Raw genomic sequence first — 17836 nt, forward strand, 5'->3', positions numbered from 1 at the left:
ACTGTCACTGTTTGGAGATGACATGATACTATACATAGAGAATCCTAAAGAGGCCACCAGAAAGCTACTAGAACTACTAAATGAATTTGGTAAAATAACAGAATACAAAGTTAATGCACAGAAATCTCTTGGATTCCTATACATTAATGATGAAAAATCAGAAAGACAAATTAAGGAAACAGATTTGCCACTGCAACAAAAAGAATAAAATACCTAGGAATAAATCTACCTAAGAAGGCAAAAGACCTGTATACAGAAAATTATGACACTGATGAAAGAAATCAAAGATGATACAAACAGATGGACAGATATACCATGTTCTTGGATGAGAAGAATCAACATTGTGAAAATGACTATACTACCCAAAGCAATCTACAGATTCAGTGCAATCCCTATCAAATTACCAATGGCATTTTTCACAGAACTAGAACAAAAAATTTTCCAATGTGTATGGAAACACAAAATACCCTGAATAGCCGAAGCAACCTTGAGAAAGAAAAACGGAGCTGGAGGAATCAGGCTTCCAGACTCCAGACTATACTACAAAGCTCCAGACTTCAGACTATACTACAAAGCTACGGTAATCAAGACAGTATGGTACTGGCACAAAAACAGAAATACAGATCAATGGAACAGGATAGAAAGCCCAGAGATAAACCCATGCACATATGGTCACCTTATCTTTGACAAAGGAGGCAAGGATATACGTTGGAGAAAAGACAGCCTCTTCAATAAGTAGTGCTGGGAAAACTGGACAACTACATGTAAAAGAATGAAATTAGAACACTCCCTAACACCATACACAAAAATAAGCTCAAAATGGAATTAAAGACCTAAATGTAAGGCCAGACACTATAAAACTCTTAGAGGAAAACACAGGCAGAACACTGTATGAGACAAATCAAAGCAGGATCCTTTTTGATCCACCTCCTAGAGAAATGGAAATAAAATAAAAAATAAACAAATGGGAACTAATGAAACTTAAAATCTTTTGCACAACAAAGAAAACCATAAACAAGATGAAAAGACAACCTTCAGAATGGGAGAAAATATTTGCAAATGAAGCAACTGACAAAGAATTAATCTCCAAAATATACAAGTAGCTCATGCAAATCAATACCAAAGAAACAAAGAACCCAATCCAAAAATGGGCAGAAGACCTAAACAGACATTTCTTCAAAGAAGATATACAGATTGCCCACAAACTTATGAAAGGATGCTCAACATCACTAATCATTAGAGAAATGAAAATCAAAACCACAATGAGGTATCACCTCACACCAGTCAGAATGGCCATCATCAAAAAATCTACAAACAATAAATGCTGGAGAGGGCGTGAAGAAAAGGGAAGCTCTTGCACTGTTGGTGGGAATGTAAATTGATACAGCCACTATGAAGAACAGTACGGAGGTTCCTTAAAAAACTAAAAATAGAACTACCATACGACCCAGCATCCCACTACTAGGCATATACCCTGAGAAAACCATAACTCAAAGAGTCAGGTACCAAAATGTTCATTGCAGCTCTATTTACAATAGCCAGGACATGGAAGCAACCTATGTGTCCGTCAACAGATGAATGGATAAAGAAGATGTGGCACATATATACAATGGAATATTACTCAGCCATAAAAAGAAACAAAATTGAGTTATTTGTAGTGAGGCGGATGGACCTAGAGTCTGTAACACAAATGCCGTATGCTAACACATATATATGGAATCTAAAAAAAAAAATGGTACTGATGAACCTAGTGGCAAGGCAGGAATAAAAACACCGATGTAGAGAATGGACTTGAGGTCACAGAGAGGGGAAGGGGAAGCTGGAACAAAGTGAAAGAGTAGCATTGACATATATACACTACCAAATGTAAAATGCATGGTTAGTGGGAAGCTGCTACACAGCACAGGGAGATCATCTCAATGCTTTGTGATGACCTAAAGGGGTGGGATAGGGAGGGTGGGAGGGAGGCTCAAGAGGGCAGGAGTATGGGGATATGTGTATACATATAGCTGATTCACTCTGTTGTACAGCAGAAACTAACACAACATTGTAAAGCAATTATACTCCAATAAAGATATTTTTTAAAAAGTTATTACAAGATGCACACTATTATATATAAAATAGATAAACAATAAGGTCTTAATGTATAGCACAGGGAACTATATTCAATATCCTGTGATAAACCATAATGGAAAAGAATATGAAAAGGAATGTATATATGTATAATTGAATCACTTTGCTGTACACCAGAAACTAACACAATATTGTAAATCAACTATATTTCAATAAAATAAAATTTTTAAAAATATGGAAATAACAAACCATTGAAAGATAAAATATAAAGAAAGTGATCATGAAAGACAGAGTAAACTAAATGAAAAGAAAAAAGGAACGTAATTTACATATTTGTAGGCATTTGTTGTAAATGTTCAGGATTTTAAAATATCCTGACAAAGGTAGAAAAAAAGGAGAATAATTTTTGTCCATTGCTAAGAAATATAGCTCTCATTCTGAAAATATGATTTCAACTAATAATACAATTAAAAACAATTTCATTAATTCAGATTCTAATAATTTATCATTTGGGATCAGTAGGTAATTTTTTTTTCATAGCTCTAAGAAGATATCAAAGAGAAAAAGATGATGACAAGGAGTTTTTAAAGTATTGAGGAAACAGCTCTTTTCCAAAAGAGTTTATGAAGTATATTACCACAGAATAATCAGTATACCAACAAAACAAAGGTATCCATTCATTAATGTGGAAGCAGTAGGCAACATTTTGTTAATCTACCTTCTATAGAACACCATGCTCCGATGCACACAAAATATTCTAAATTCCAAGAATTAAAAGCCAGAAACTTTGCCTTAATTACTCTAAATTTAGACGATTTCTTCTCTATGCCTTGAGTTGTGTGCCAAATATTATTAGCTATTGAGAGTTAGGATAAAACGGAAGCAATCTCAAGCCACTGGTAAGATTTTCAGTAATGATGCTAGGGAGAGGAGATGAGAAATATTATTCAGTCCCTACCATGGGCCAGATGCTATCCTGGACACTTTATGGATATTATCTCATTTAATTCTTAAAAGAACTCTTAAAGTAAGTAGTTTCACAGTTTTACAGCTGGGGTACATAGGCCCCAAAATGTTAATTACCTTGCCCAAAGTGGTAAAGCTAGGATTCTCACAAATTTTGAATTCTTTCCATCATACCACACAGGCTTGAAGAAATGAAAGTTCTTAATGTGTTTTTTTTCCCTCAATGTGATATTTAGTTTGGATTCCTACAGGGCTAAAGCCCCCAGGAAAGACAGGACTAGCAAACTTCTAGCTGAACTCTTCTTCAAAATTCAGGATTACTCCTATTAAAAATATTCCTTGTAAAATATTCCCTTTAAAACATTTTGTTAAAAAAAAAAAAAGTTTAGCTAAATCCAGAAAAGAACAAGAACTTGGGGTACTTATATCAACTTAACTAAACTTCTGAACTATTCCAACACAGAATGCCAAGTGGCTTATTTAAGAAAGAAAACTTAAACCTACTTGCTTTTTCTGCAGAACTCAGTGCCTTGTTTTGCTTTGTTTTTTTGGAAGATTAAGTATAGTTCAATCCAAAAATAATGTTTCCTAGATCCTAATTCCCCTACTTTAAAGCATGTACCAGAAAGCATATGACACAGAAAGCATGGTTTTGGTTTGTGGGGGAAGATTACTGGGTTCATAATAATGTATGATTGTTGCAGGTAATCTTATTGATTCAACTTTAAAGGGATCAGTAGACATTGACCAAAGTTGTTTATAATCTGGCACGTAGAACTCACCAGAAATGAACCAGTTCTCTAATTAATGAAGGAAACATTTAATGCTTATCCAAATGGAATAAGAACAGAAGATGTATTTTATAACAAAATTCACTCTTTTCTATAGTTTCCCATAGCATGCTGATGAGGTCTTGTAGGCAACCAAACCAATTTGCACATTATTCTTAAAATCTCAGTCTAGTATAATGTAGCTGGTGTCTGATCAAACTGAGTTAGTCTCCACAGACATGGAAAGCCACCGGATGATTCTTTTGACACATGGATTCAGTTGAAACAATATAATATTCACCTTCCTGAGAGCAGTAGTAGCACGATCAAACCACTACCAGAAACAACAGTACTCATAATAACAGTGTTTATCGATTCCTTACTATGTTTTGGTTTTGGTTTTGGTTTTTATTGTGGTACGCGGGCCTCTCACTGCTGTGGCCTCTCCCACAGCGGAGTTACAGGCTCCGGACACGCAGGCCCAGCGGCCATGGCTCACGGGCCCAGCCGCTCCGCGGCATGTGGGATCCTCCTGGACCGGGGCACGAACCCGTGTCCTCTGCATCGGCAGGCGGACTCCCAACCACTGCGCCACCAGGGAAGCCCCGATTCCTTACTATGAGCTAAACACATTAACACATCTTCTCACTTAATTCTCACAACAACCCACTGAGGGAGGCTGTACATTATCTCCATTTTCCAAATAAAGGACCTGAAGCTTAAAAAGGTAACTTACCCAAATATTGGACTTCTCTGGCTCTGTAGTCAAAGTGCTTCCACTTCTACTGCATACCACCTTAATCCTCAGTAAGTGCTTTAGGGTCTTACATCTAAATTTCACTCACTGGCGAGAGCTTTGTCTCACTTCTCCAGTGTCACTCTTCCAATTTCTTACTATATTCACATATTTCTCATAGTTATAATGGCATTTACTATATGATATTTATTTGTGAACATATGTGTATATTTTTATATGTATATATATTTGCTGGGAAATTTTTTCAGAAGTGTTGCAAACATGAAAACACACTCTAAAAGTTATTTCTGCTTTTAAATTTTGTTGTTTCTTTAGAAAAAATTTTGAAATTATTGGTATGATACTGGCACTGTTATGAGCTGATACTTTTGTCCAAAGCTCTGCTACTCCATTGCTGGCAAACAGATTGACAAAACCCATCTCACCCTCTAACCCAGACTCAATACCTTGACCTTTCTTTGCCCCAAGACTCCAATATACGTATGTCATGTTTTGTCATATTTTATGTAACTTGCGCTAGTATCTATGGATTTCTCATTTTGATTGCTATATAACTTTTATTGCTGGTTAGTATATTTAGGACAGTAGAACTCATACTCTCAGTTACAGAAACTTTATTATGGGCAAAAATGTATTAAAGCCACATTGTTTTCACATAATTCCATACAGGAGAGGTGAGTAAAGAGTTTATCTGTCCCAAGAATAAAATAAAATTGAAAAAGGGGATAATAGATTCAGCCCACATGTTGGGGAATCAGGAGTTATAAGTTTGAACCCTAGTCACTACCCTCTCAAGCTTGCATTCTTCAATGTGTAAAAGGGGGATAACTGTACCTATTTCAGAGTTGCTTTGGGGAGGAGAGCTTGATAAAATAATGTACATAAAATGTCCAACACAGTGCCTGGAACACAGCGGGTACTCTATAAATTACTGTAACATCTGACTATTTGTCTAAAAAATTATTCAGCTATCAAGATACTTTTATATAAACATTTTAGATCCAAGTTAAAAAACAGCACAGATAATATAGAAGAATGTATTGCAGCAAAGAAATAATTGCCTAATACTTTTTTGTTTACTTTGAAGAATTTCTCTTCTACTTACTTCCATATAAAAATAGAGAGAGCTAAATTGTTCCAAAAATGCCTAGTATAACATATAATGTCATGCAAGTTCACGTAAAGAAAATTTTCAAAGCTATTTCCTTCCTGTTACAAAATGTTATCTTGATAAAACCCAACACTGCAACTATGTTGAGCTGTGTGCTTGAACCTAACACTTAAAACTGTACTCCAGGGCTTCCCTGGTGGTGCAGTGGTTGAGAGTCCGCCTGCCGATGCAGGGGACACGGGTTCGTGTCCCGGTCCGGGAGGATGCCACATGCCGCGGAGCGGCTGGGCCCGTGAGCCATGGCCTCTGGGCCTGCATGTCTGGAGCCTGTGCTCCGCAACAGGAGAGGCCACAACAGTGAGAGGCCCGCGTAACACACACACACACACACACACACACACACAAAAAAAAAACTGTACTCCAAATTGGTTTCTGAATGTTGGCCAGTAAGTTCAATCAATCACTCAATCAGTCTATTACTCCAGTATTTATAAATTGCCTACAATAGGCCAACCTAGGCTGTGCTTGGTAATAGGGCTGCAATAACAAATGAAACACAGCATTACAATGTAATTGAAAGGAAGCCACATGAACAATTACAATAGAATGTGATATTAACTAAAATAGGTATAAGCGCAAAGGTACTAGAGGACCATGTGGGAGTTACAACCGACTGAGCCTTGCACGGGGGCATCAACAAAGATTTCCTGCAGGAAGTCACCTCTATGATGAATCCTAAAGGATGATGAAGAATTAGTTAGGAAAAGAGATTAAAAAGGGATCCAGGAAGATGGAGCACTATTTGACAAACTGGAAGATAAGAAAGGCACAGAACAGTCAAGGAATAAAAGCCATTCAATATGGCATCAACACAGAACGTGAGAGTGAGAATATATGGCTTGAGGCCAAAAAGGAGAGTAGGAGAAGGATAATGAAGAACCCAGGATGCCATATTTAGATATTTAGAATTAGTCTTATGAGTTTTTAAGCCAGGCAGAAATATGGTCAGAATTGTGTTTTACAAATATCACTTGTTGCATCATAGAGCAGGGATTGGAAGAGTAAATTTCTACAGTAGAAGACCAGTTAACAATGTCATAGTGTATTTCACTGTTGGTAGGAATGGAAATTGGTGCACCTACTATGAAAAACAGGATGGAGGTTCCCCTAAAAATTAAGAATGGAACTACCATATGATCCAGTTATTCCACTTCTGGGTAGTTATCTGAAGAATACAAAAACACCAATTCAAAAAGATATATGCACCCTGATGTTCACTGCAGCATTATTTACAATTGCCAAGATATGGAAGCAGCAACGTAAGTGCCCACTGATGGATGAATGGCTAAAGAAGACGTAGTATATATGTACAATGGAATACTACTCAACCATAAAAAAATGGAATCTTGACATTTGTGACAACATGGATGGACCTTGAGGGTACTAAGTGAAATAAGTCAGATGGAGAAAGACAAATATGTATGATTTCATTCATATGTGGAATATAAAAACAAAGAAACAAAACAAAACAAAAACAAGCACCTAGATACAGAGAACAAATTGATGGCTACCAGAGGGGAAGAGCTGGAGGGCAAAATGGGTAAAGGGGGTCAACTGTATGCTGACAGATGGAAACTAGACTTTTGGTGGTGAGCATACTGTAGTGTATACAGAAGTCAAAACTTAATATTTGTATACATGAAGCTTATATAATGTTATAAACCAATGTTACCTCAATTAAAAAAAAATTTTAAAGAATTTCTCAGTGAATTTCAAATAAGGACCAAAGTAGAACTGAACCAAATAGTGTCAATGAGGGTAATCTGAAATGAAAATTGAGAGGTATTAAGCAGTTAGATTAAAAAGGACTTGGACATTCATAGGATGTAGGAGGTGAGGAAGAAGGAGTAGTTAAAGATGGCTTCAAAGTTTGTGTTTTGCACAGGAAGGTGGGTAATTTTGCACAGGAAACATGAAAGGAACAGGTTTGAACAGAAGTACATGAGTTTAATTTGGGAACTTCAGGTTTAATTTGCCTAAGGGAAATCCAAGTTAATGAGCTGACATTTGGATAGTGGACATTTGGTTGGTTTCAAGCTAAGGGAAAGATCTTGTCTGGAGATTTGGAACTCATAGCAAGAAAAGGAAGGCTTAGAGAAGGTGAGTTTATGGGTCAGGAATCCAGCCATGGTGAAAACTGACTAGGAACTGTAAGAAGAGGAGCCGGAGGTAACACTGGAGAAGAAACAGTCCCGGAGGTGAGACTATGAAGTCGTGAAAGACAAGGAAAGACCTTCTTCTGAGACAAGACTGGCCCACAGTGCAGATAATTCTGGGTGGTCAGGGAAGGCGAGGCTCAGAACTGAGGACTCCTTCAACTCCCTTTTCTATAAGTTGGTTCTACATTGTTTAGAATTGCTTACAAATATGTTCAACGGCTCTTTGCTCCATCCTCAGAACATTTAAGTAGAAGGATAGAAGAAACCTGAACAACTTAACAAAAAGACTGCTTGAAGTGCATTTTAATGTCAATTGGTCCTCAATTAATAGTGATAAAACTAGGGCTTCCCTGGTGGCGCAGTGGTTGAGAGTCCGCCTGTCGATGCAGGGGACACGGGTTCATGCCCCGGTCCGGGAAGATCCCACGTGCCGCGGAGCGGTTGGGCCCATGAGTCATGGCCGCTAAGCCTGCGCGTCCGGAGCCTGTTGCTCCGCAACGGGAGAGGCCACAACAGTGAGAGGCCACAACAGTGAGAGGCCCGCGTACGGAAAAAAAAAAAAAAAAAGTGATAAAACTAAATTCAAGGGTACTAAATTCATTCCACATGAGAAATTATTAAATAGTATTCTGATATATAACTAAGTAAATAAAATTCAAAGTCCTAACGGTCACAGTGCTTTAATTTAATGTTTAAAGATGTAAGACAATTCCAGAACAGGAGAACAGCTCATTGCCATACGTTAGGGCTACTCTGATCTGAGGAAATTTCATACTGCGTAAAATATGGTTGACATTTCAATCATAGCAACCTATTTGCAAAGTATTTATTTGCTGCTGACTTTAATGGATGTCCAATAAAAGACTGCCATTTTATGATCCATTTAAAAAGATGAAAAAATTAAATAAAATTGTGAAAGACATTTGCTGGAAGTAATAAATAATTTACCTCCAATTTGCACATACTGAAAATTAAACTGGCAACTACTCAAAAAGCTATTAAAATTATGGTGACTTAAGATATTTTGAAATCAAGTGCTACTATTTAATACTCTGCAGAGCTTTTTAAAAGTTAGCTTTATGCATAATAAATTATGAGGTGAAAATAAGGTTTCATATTTGTGAATAAAGGCTCTAGTTCTAGTTATGAATATATATACATAAATTAATATTTTGTTTAAGGATATTTTCTTCAAAGGGGTAAAAGGATAAAATAATTGAATAAAATAATTTCTTTTTGAGATAATATATGTATATAACTAAAACAAGCACTGCAGTCAGGAAGACTGCTAGATTTCAGAAGAAAAAAAAAGTTATATCAGAATTGTACTGGACATCACACCTACACTTTTATTGTAAATATTTTCAGTATTATACTGAAAATAACCCCATTTTAACTGCATTGTGTATCTTTTTAAATACTAAAAAGATGCTTCAAAATGATCACTCAATTTTTAGTGCCTTTCATCCAAAAAAGTCAAATATTTTAGTAATAGTAAAAACTTTAATAATATAAAATTTAAAAGCAGATATATAATAGGATTTAAATACATATTTAAGGAATATCTTCCATATCATCACATAGCTATCCCTCTCTGAACACCTTTAGTTACCAAAACACTCACTAAATGATTCCAATTTTTACAAAAATCGTTCTTATATTGAGCTGAAATGTGCCTCCTTTTACCTTCCACTCTTTCTTTCTCTTGTTCTTGGAGCAATAAAGAATAAGTCAAATCTATCTTTCACATGACAGACCTGACATTTGGAGAGCCGATGTGTCACACCTGAATCGTGTCTTTTTCAGTATTTTAATTCAGTATTTTCACACTTGGCAAGATTTTGCTGGCCACCCTAGATGTACTTGAATTAACTATTGTTCCTCTTAAGAGACAATTTCTAGAACTGAATATAATATTTAGGATGGAGATGCAATGCAGATTAGGTGAACTTATCACATTTATAGGTATAATCAGAAAGCAATACACTGTGTGAACAAATACATAAATGTTCCACCATTGGGGGAGGGGTACAGAGAAATATAAAAACTGAGAGGCTCCTCAGCCTTAACCAATCTCACCAAGATTCTAATGTTTATATTCAAAATAAAGATATAACAAATGTCCTGGTATCCATGATTTAAAAAATAAATAAATCCAGTCTCATTCCTCATAAGGAAGAGAAGAAAGAATAAAGTTATGGTTGCATTACCTGCTACTAAGATAATGGAATTGGGGATTGTGTAGGTATACAGATGGACAATATTTGGTCATCATGTGGTCTAGTGCTCCTGGAGTGGGTGGCTGGGTTCCCCTGAAGACATTCACCCATTGTCAAGGGGCTATCAAGGCTGTAGCTTGGTGTCCCTGACAGACCAAGGTCCTGGCAACTAGAAGGAGACCCAGTGATTGACACAGTCACATCTAGAATGTCTACTATGGGGCCTGAGTGCTGTGGATGCTTTCAAGTGTGCTCCATCCTCTGGTCCCCTCACTACAAGAAGCTCATCTCAGGCCATGGCTTTGCCCAGAGCCAGCTTGTTATTTGTAAGTACCGAACCAAGGTGGCTGAGCTCAAAGGTCACACAGTTCAGGTCCTCAGTCCAACCACGAGCCCAGATGGGGTTCCTGCAGCTATGGCGCTGCTTTGACATGGACCCTGAACAAGGGAGGAAGTGGGAGATCAGTGCAGCCAAAGCAGCCTCATCCACCAAGTCATCTGTTGACAACCAATTCATCACCTCAGTTTTCTGGTTTTTTAAAGAATTCTTCTAATAAAAAAAATATTTTGTCATGTCTCCCTCTCAAAAAAAACAAATTGATAAAATAAATTCACATAACCATACATATATAGGTATATATATATTTCTTTTAACTGTTCATGTGAGAAGCTGTGCTAAAGGCAGAATTTGTCAAACCAAGAAAGGGAAATGGAATTAATTTATTCCAGGCAAGATGAATTACATTTTAAAAAATCACAACATTGAGGAAAATAAGATTCCATTACCAAGTCAGGCTCTAACCCCAAGTCTGCCACACATGCATCTCAGTGATCCTTCAGTATCAGATGCTTAAAAATTTCCATATACACTGATGTCCCACCACTTCTTACTTAAACCCTCTGTCAACTGTCTTTCCACACTGCCTTTTAAGGGAACTAATACTATCAGTTTCATCTGATTTAGATATTTATTTCATATTTGCCAGAAGATTCTGGCCAATGTTTTTGAAAGCACATTTAACTATACCATATGCCTCCTTAAATCTATCAAACAAGCTGTAGGATCAGGCTCTGGTTCATTCTGTTCTGTTTTTCTTTCTTCACAATGTGTTTATGTATATTTACCCAATTTGCTCTGTTCTTCTTGCCAAATTACAGGTTTGAGATCTCAACTATTGCAGAGCAGCTGTGCTATTGTTGATGTCTTCCTAAACAAGGGTCAGAGAATAAGCCCATTTTGCAAGAACGGGTGACGCCTGCACATTACACAAGGAGGCCACTGCCCTCAAAAGGGTAGGATCTGCAGAGCTTCACAGAGTCCTTCCTACTCAAACTTAAGACATTTTGGATCAAATGAACCACTGGCAGAAATTAACTCCCAAACAATCTACAGATTTTTCTAGGTAAGACAATTTGTTTAACCATATGACATTTTTAAATTAAATTGTGTCCAATGAAAAAAAAATAGGAAAGAACAATCTCAGAAAGAACAATCTCACCTTTACATTCTTTCTGTTTAAAAACTAAAAATATGTTCATTTTAGTCTAAAATTCCATACCAGATAAAGAAATTTAATACATAGAGATGTCTCTCAAAGAAAGGACTCCAAAGACCCATTCCAACGATGCTAAGCAATGATAAACCTGGATAAGATTTGCCCAGATAGCTTTAACTTTTGTTTACTCCACGACATCAATTTCCAAATGCAAACCTATGTCCTAGCTACTCTGCTACATTTTTAGTTCCCATCTCCAAGTAAAACATCTTCATGTTAAGCCTCTTTCAAACCAAAATTCACGAGCCCTGGATTTTTAAAGGAATAATCCTCAAAGAAAATGTAATTCAGGAAGTAACACAAAGATGAGAAAGGAACTCATAGAGCACACTAATGAGACGAGACACATGTCCATGGCTCCAGCTCTGAGACTGTGCATCTGGCTTTGAGGCTGTCTGTCTAGGGTTACTTCACCAGCATGCTGTTCATTATTTAAGTGAGAGGACAGGGGGAACCATCACCACATCTGTCACCCTCACACAGGAAAAACTTTCATCCATTGTTGGGCAAGATGTGTTTATTTGAAACATAGGCTAACTAGCTACTTAATGGTTTTGAATCCTTAGCCAAAAGCTAATTAGACAAACATATTAAGCACAGTCACCTTATAAGGCTAAACTGTTTCAGTTGTGTTGATTTTAATCCAATCTCATAAGAGAGCTCATCGCCTACAAAAGTATCTGAAGGAAATTCAAGGCAAAGGAAAGGTCCAAATTACTTGCAACATACTTAGTAGAACAAATAATGATGTCGCCAAATGTCCGATACATTAATAAATAAAATCTTCACATATTTTGCCTCAGTGGTGTCATGTACTTGATAGACAAAAAAGAAGCAAAAGTAATTATTTTAGACAGATTGCTTTCCAAAACATTCTCAGCTTGCTTGTAGGTGAAATATTAATGTCAAAAAGCAAACAAATGATTTTTTCTCGTGCTTGATATTTATTATGTCTTATATGATTTTTAGAAATCACATCTTCTGAGTATTTAGCCAATCTACACATCACTAAAGAATACCAGCAGTATCTATGGCAGTGTCTTAAAAAGGAGACTGTGCCCCAAGGCAAATTCTAGAGAAAACAAATTCAGTGTTGGATAGAACAGGTATATTGCATTTTATAACTACTTTGGAGAAGAAAGTAAGCTGTCTTCCTTAACTAGTCATTACTATGAAAAGGTCAAGATAATTTCCTGCTCTCTTAAATGGTATGATCCCCCAAACAGAATTCTGATCATCTTTCTCCTACCTGATATACTCAGTAATCAAATGCACTCTTTTAGCTCTTTATATAAATAGTAAATCAAAATGTTTGAGAAAAATGTATTCATTCTTTCATGCAACAAACATTTAGTGAATCTACTATCTGTCAGGCATTGTGTCAGTGCTAGAGATATAGAAAGAAACAAAATAAACCAAATTCATCCCAGCAGGAGGGAGACACAATAACAAACTAAATACTTTGGAGAAAAAGTGAACCATGAAAAGAGAATAGAGACTGTTAAACTCAAGGGAGGGGGAAGATTGTATGATTAAATAGGGTGACTGGCAAGGGCTTACTGAGAAGGTGATATGTTGAACAAAACTTGAAGTTGAGAGAGTGAGACAAGAAGGAAGGAGCCTTTCAAGCCACTGGAATAAGCTCAGGTGGTTAAAGAACAACAAAGAGGCCAGTGTGACCATAACAGAAGGGGCAAAAAGAGGATGAAGTTGGAGATGCAGTGAGGGCCAGATCTTGTAGAACCTTATAGAACATTGCAGTGAGTAGATTTGCACTCTGAATGTAATGAGGAACACATTATCAAGGATTTTAAGTGGAGGGCTGACATAAACAGATCTGTTTTAACAGGATCACGTTTGCCAAGGACAGAAGAAGAAAGATGGGTTGAGAGGCTAATAACCTAAGCAAGAAATGACAGTAGCTTGGTCTAGGGTGGTATCAGTGGAGGTGGTGGGGAAGGACTGGATTCTGAACATGTTTTGAAATCAGAGCTGAGATTTGCTTATGGGCTGCATAAAAGAGATCAATAATGAGTCAAAGGTTTTTTACCTGAACAACAAAAAGGTTGGAGCTGCCAGTGACTAAGAGAGAGAAGACAGCTCTGAAAGCAGACTGGGGAGAACAATCAGGAGAATCAATATGGACTTATAGATTCAATAAAATAAGACCAAACTTTTAAGTCAACAGATCTATCTTTGCTAATACAAGACTATTACTCAGAAAGCCATTGAGTCCCACTGTGCCCTTGTGGTACAGATGGCTCCACGCAAAATGGATGGGCCTTAAATTCCAAGGCCAGTCTAATTTGGCCATAAGCATGTTACCAATACCAGATTATTATATGACTCAGAAAATGAATACTTTTTTATAGAAAGAAAACAGATTCTGATAGTCTTGCTTTTATAAGTTATATTATGCAGCTCTTTTCAATCAATTTCAAACAGAAAGCTGATACTGCTCCAATTTACTTGGATGACCAGAAGTGATGTCCAACAGATATCTTGAATATTTAAGCATCCACAAAAGTTAAGTGCTCAAGTGAACTTCAAACTACTAAAATGATTTTCTTAGGTTCCACAAAGGAAAATATAATCTTCACTTTCTGAACACTAATCCGGACTTTGGATTGGCGCCTTATGTATATTAGTTTCCTCTGATCCAGAGGAAGGTTTGAGATCAGTATATAGTGATTCTTGAAAACTGTATCCTAACCATTATCCTAAGCATATTGCATTTACTACTGTTGGACAAGAGAACATTTGAACTATTTGCAATCACTTCCTGCATAATAGAGAGGGCAGGGGGAAAAAAATCACACATGGAAATATTAAGTTGATGGTGAAGTTATCTGTATATAGGTGATTAAAATAAAAGCCCTTCTTCCAAACTAAATATCCCTTATTTTATCCAGCTATGATGGTTTATTGCCACACCAAAGAACATGAAAATATACTCCTTAACAGGACTGGGACACAAATTAATGCACAAATATTTCCTAGTCTAAGTTGTGCCTTATTGAGCCATGTTCCTTTTGCTCTTCAATCTTAATATTTAAACACTACAGTCATTAGTCAAAATCCCACTTTGAAACTCTTGTGTGTATGTGTATGTGTGTGTGTGTAAATTCAATACTCTAAAGTTCAAAATAATGGCTATGGCTTTATTATTTAAAGGCTCTAACAATATTTCTCAAGTCTATCCAGATAAATATTTATAGAGCCTTTTAATCAATATTTAAGAAACAAGATAAAACAGACTTTACCCTTTTCAACCTACTAAGAATATGTATAGTTAAAGTACTAACCAGAGTGATTTGTCTAGGATTTACTATTTCATGTTTAATCTGTATATCAAGAAAAGATAAAATAAAACAACCAATGTATATTTTGTCACCATTTCCTTATAATTTGTAGCTAAAAAGTTTTTAAATGTTTTTCATAAAGTACTTACTGTCCAACTTCATTCAGGGTAGGTGCAGGACAAAGCATAGAATTACTTTCCACACTCACTGGCATTACACCTATAAAATAAAATGTCATTTAATCAATAAAGGGTTTTATGTATCTCACACAGTTTCATTAAAGATATGAAGAGACACAGGAATCAGAGTTCAAGTGTGAGACATTAGATACATTAGCATGAAAAAAACAAAAAGATACTCATCTAAAGAAAGAGGAGAATGAAAAACAGGAATAGATTATATGCCTCATTGATATATAATACTGGTAAATCATAAATTATGATTTTTTGATATAGATTAAGTTCACATACAGCTTGTAGATACTATAAAATTATCACCTTTTCTCCCTCAATTTTGCCAATATATTAGATTTTCAAGGAAAAATTATATATATTTTAAAAGCAGAATTTAAAAATGATAGAGAAGACAAATGTCCAAAGGATAATACATTTCTTTCAAGAGTTTAATAAAATAATTGGGTTTACAATATATAAACACATTTTATAGAATGCTTAAATTGCCTTGCAATTTTAATAGCATATGAGAAAAATGATCTAGACTCTAAATACTCAGAAAAGTTACATAATTAGATGGATAATATTAGAATACAAATGATGAAAATACAATCTGACTCAATTTATTTGAAATTTACTTTAATAAATTCAATCCTATGTAGCTATGTGTAAAATATGTTTATATTATAATCAACTCAAATATGTAATCAAAAGGAGTAAGGTAAAGCTAATGCTTAGATACAGATGACTACTGAATAAAAATGGTAAGATTATTTTGTCCTCTTCAGTTGTAGAACCTACTAGGAAGAAAGTTTTTTTACTAATATTATTGTCTTTCCTTACCAAAATGATGATCTTAATAAGAAAGAGAGCAATTACTGATGGCATTTACCATGCTGAGATCCTCACCACTTTAATTCAACAAAGTACGGAGCAGTGACTGTGTATGTAGCCAAAGCTGTGCTAATTGGAGGGTTTAGAACCATCAGATAAACAACAAAATCGTAGATGAACCTCTTAAAAAATAATTCCACCAGAGTTCACAGAGTTGCAGCATCTGCCTTACAGTATAAAATTTTAGAAGACAATATAATCATCAATGAGGAGAAAATGTCTTAATAGAGACCCAAAATGCTCAGCATACTAAGATCTATTTAAAGAGCAGAAGTTTTTCTCAGAGTAAAGATAAAAATGTTACACTCATCTTCTCCTTTTTTGAAAGCCAAGTGAGGGAAAATAAAACCTAATTCCCTAAATATGATAATTATCAACAAACACTGTGCCAGGTGGGCATTGGAGATATATCTATAAGGCAAAAAGCCTGTCTTCAGGAGACTGGCTGACAAATTATTGGGAAATTAGATAAAGATAACAAGTGGCAATAAAATAAGGCAATAAGTAGTAGAGTAGTCCAAGACAGTTAGATTTTCAGGCAAGAGTGACAAGAAACAAATCTGGAGAAAGAGGCAATTAAATCAGGCGGTGGATAGAGTCTGTACGGAGTACAGTCAGGAAAACTGGGTTCAACTCTCAGCTCTGCCCATTATTACTTGTGTCACCACTGGCAAGTTATTTGACTCTTTCAGCCACAAGGGCATCATTTGTATAATGAGGCTACTTAGGATGGGGTCCAGCATTTATTAACTTATGAACAAATGTTGCCATTATTAAATAACTATTAAGTAATTATTATTATTACTTGTATTATCATTGGACTTCCTTTCTTTATCCTCTGATAAAAAAATATAGCATAGTTGGTTTCAGTTGGGGAAAAGAGGAAAACACTTGATGCTGATATACTATGAAGATATTAAAGCAATATTGAAATTATGGAGACCTACTCTTTGTGTATGTTTCATTAACAGTGTAAGTACAGAGAACACGGCCATTCCGACTGCCCAAGTTGAATCCTCTTCCATTCAAAACTATTTGAAATTCCTCTAGAAGTAAAAGGAAAGATAAAAAATTTAATCATTACTTTACAAAAAACAACAACAAAAAGCGTAACTTGAAACAAAAGTATCAAGGTACAAAGAGTGAATTTTTTAGTACTATTCAGCCAAGTAATAACAACAAAGACATGGTCCTACTTGCTTTCATAGACCCTACAGGTATGTACAGTGAAGATACCCTTCGCTGCCACGTAGAGATGCATTCTTTTATTTTTTGAACAAAGTGTTTTCCAATAGTGACCAAGATTTTAGAATTGAAGCATGACAGTCATCCCAGACAAATACCATACAAACTTGCCCAAATTCTATCCTGAAGAAAATATCCACAGGAAAGAAAACTCTTTGTTTTCCTCTTGTCTAGGAACTGAGGTATGAGAATGTAAAGAAGTTAATGCCTCATATTATCTGGTTCTTACAACAGTCGTGCATTATATTTTCTTTAATCTATGACACTGTACATAGTTCTTCTTTAACAGCTTCTTCACATCCTTAATTCCAGTTTTATTTTCTGTTGCATACAAACTTATAACTCATCAAGGGTCATGCATTTTGGACTAATAAAAATCTGTGGCCAATAGGTAAAAGAGGTTGATTGAACTCATATTCTGTGCAAGAGGAGCAGTCACTAGATGTTAGAAAGTGAAATAATATGCTAGAAGAAAATTTTAGCTGCCAATCAATGTTTTGGTTGGCAACTAAATGTTTGCTGCTTAGTTGCAAGGTGGTATGTCAACTATT

At 35.8% G+C, this 17836-nt stretch overlaps 1 protein-coding gene across 4 annotated transcripts in view; it reads right to left on the bottom strand.

The window, feature by feature from the left end:
* ANTXR2 (ANTXR cell adhesion molecule 2) overlaps positions 1–17836 on the bottom strand; it is a 157126-nt gene that overhangs the window by 105972 nt on the left and 33318 nt on the right. For all 4 annotated transcript variants that reach the window (XM_032632297.1, XM_032632299.1, XM_032632300.1 and 1 more), the window contains exons 9-10: positions 16988–17086; positions 15123–15192 (exon numbers count right to left, since the gene is read on the bottom strand). In XM_032632297.1, coding sequence (XP_032488188.1) covers positions 15123–15192; positions 16988–17086 — 169 coding nt within the window. The remainder of the gene's footprint in view (positions 1–15122; positions 15193–16987; positions 17087–17836) is intronic.

Source organism: Phocoena sinus, chromosome 5, assembly GCF_008692025.1.
Source record: "Phocoena sinus isolate mPhoSin1 chromosome 5, mPhoSin1.pri, whole genome shotgun sequence".
In the NCBI taxonomy this organism is placed as follows: domain Eukaryota; kingdom Metazoa; phylum Chordata; class Mammalia; order Artiodactyla; family Phocoenidae; genus Phocoena; species Phocoena sinus.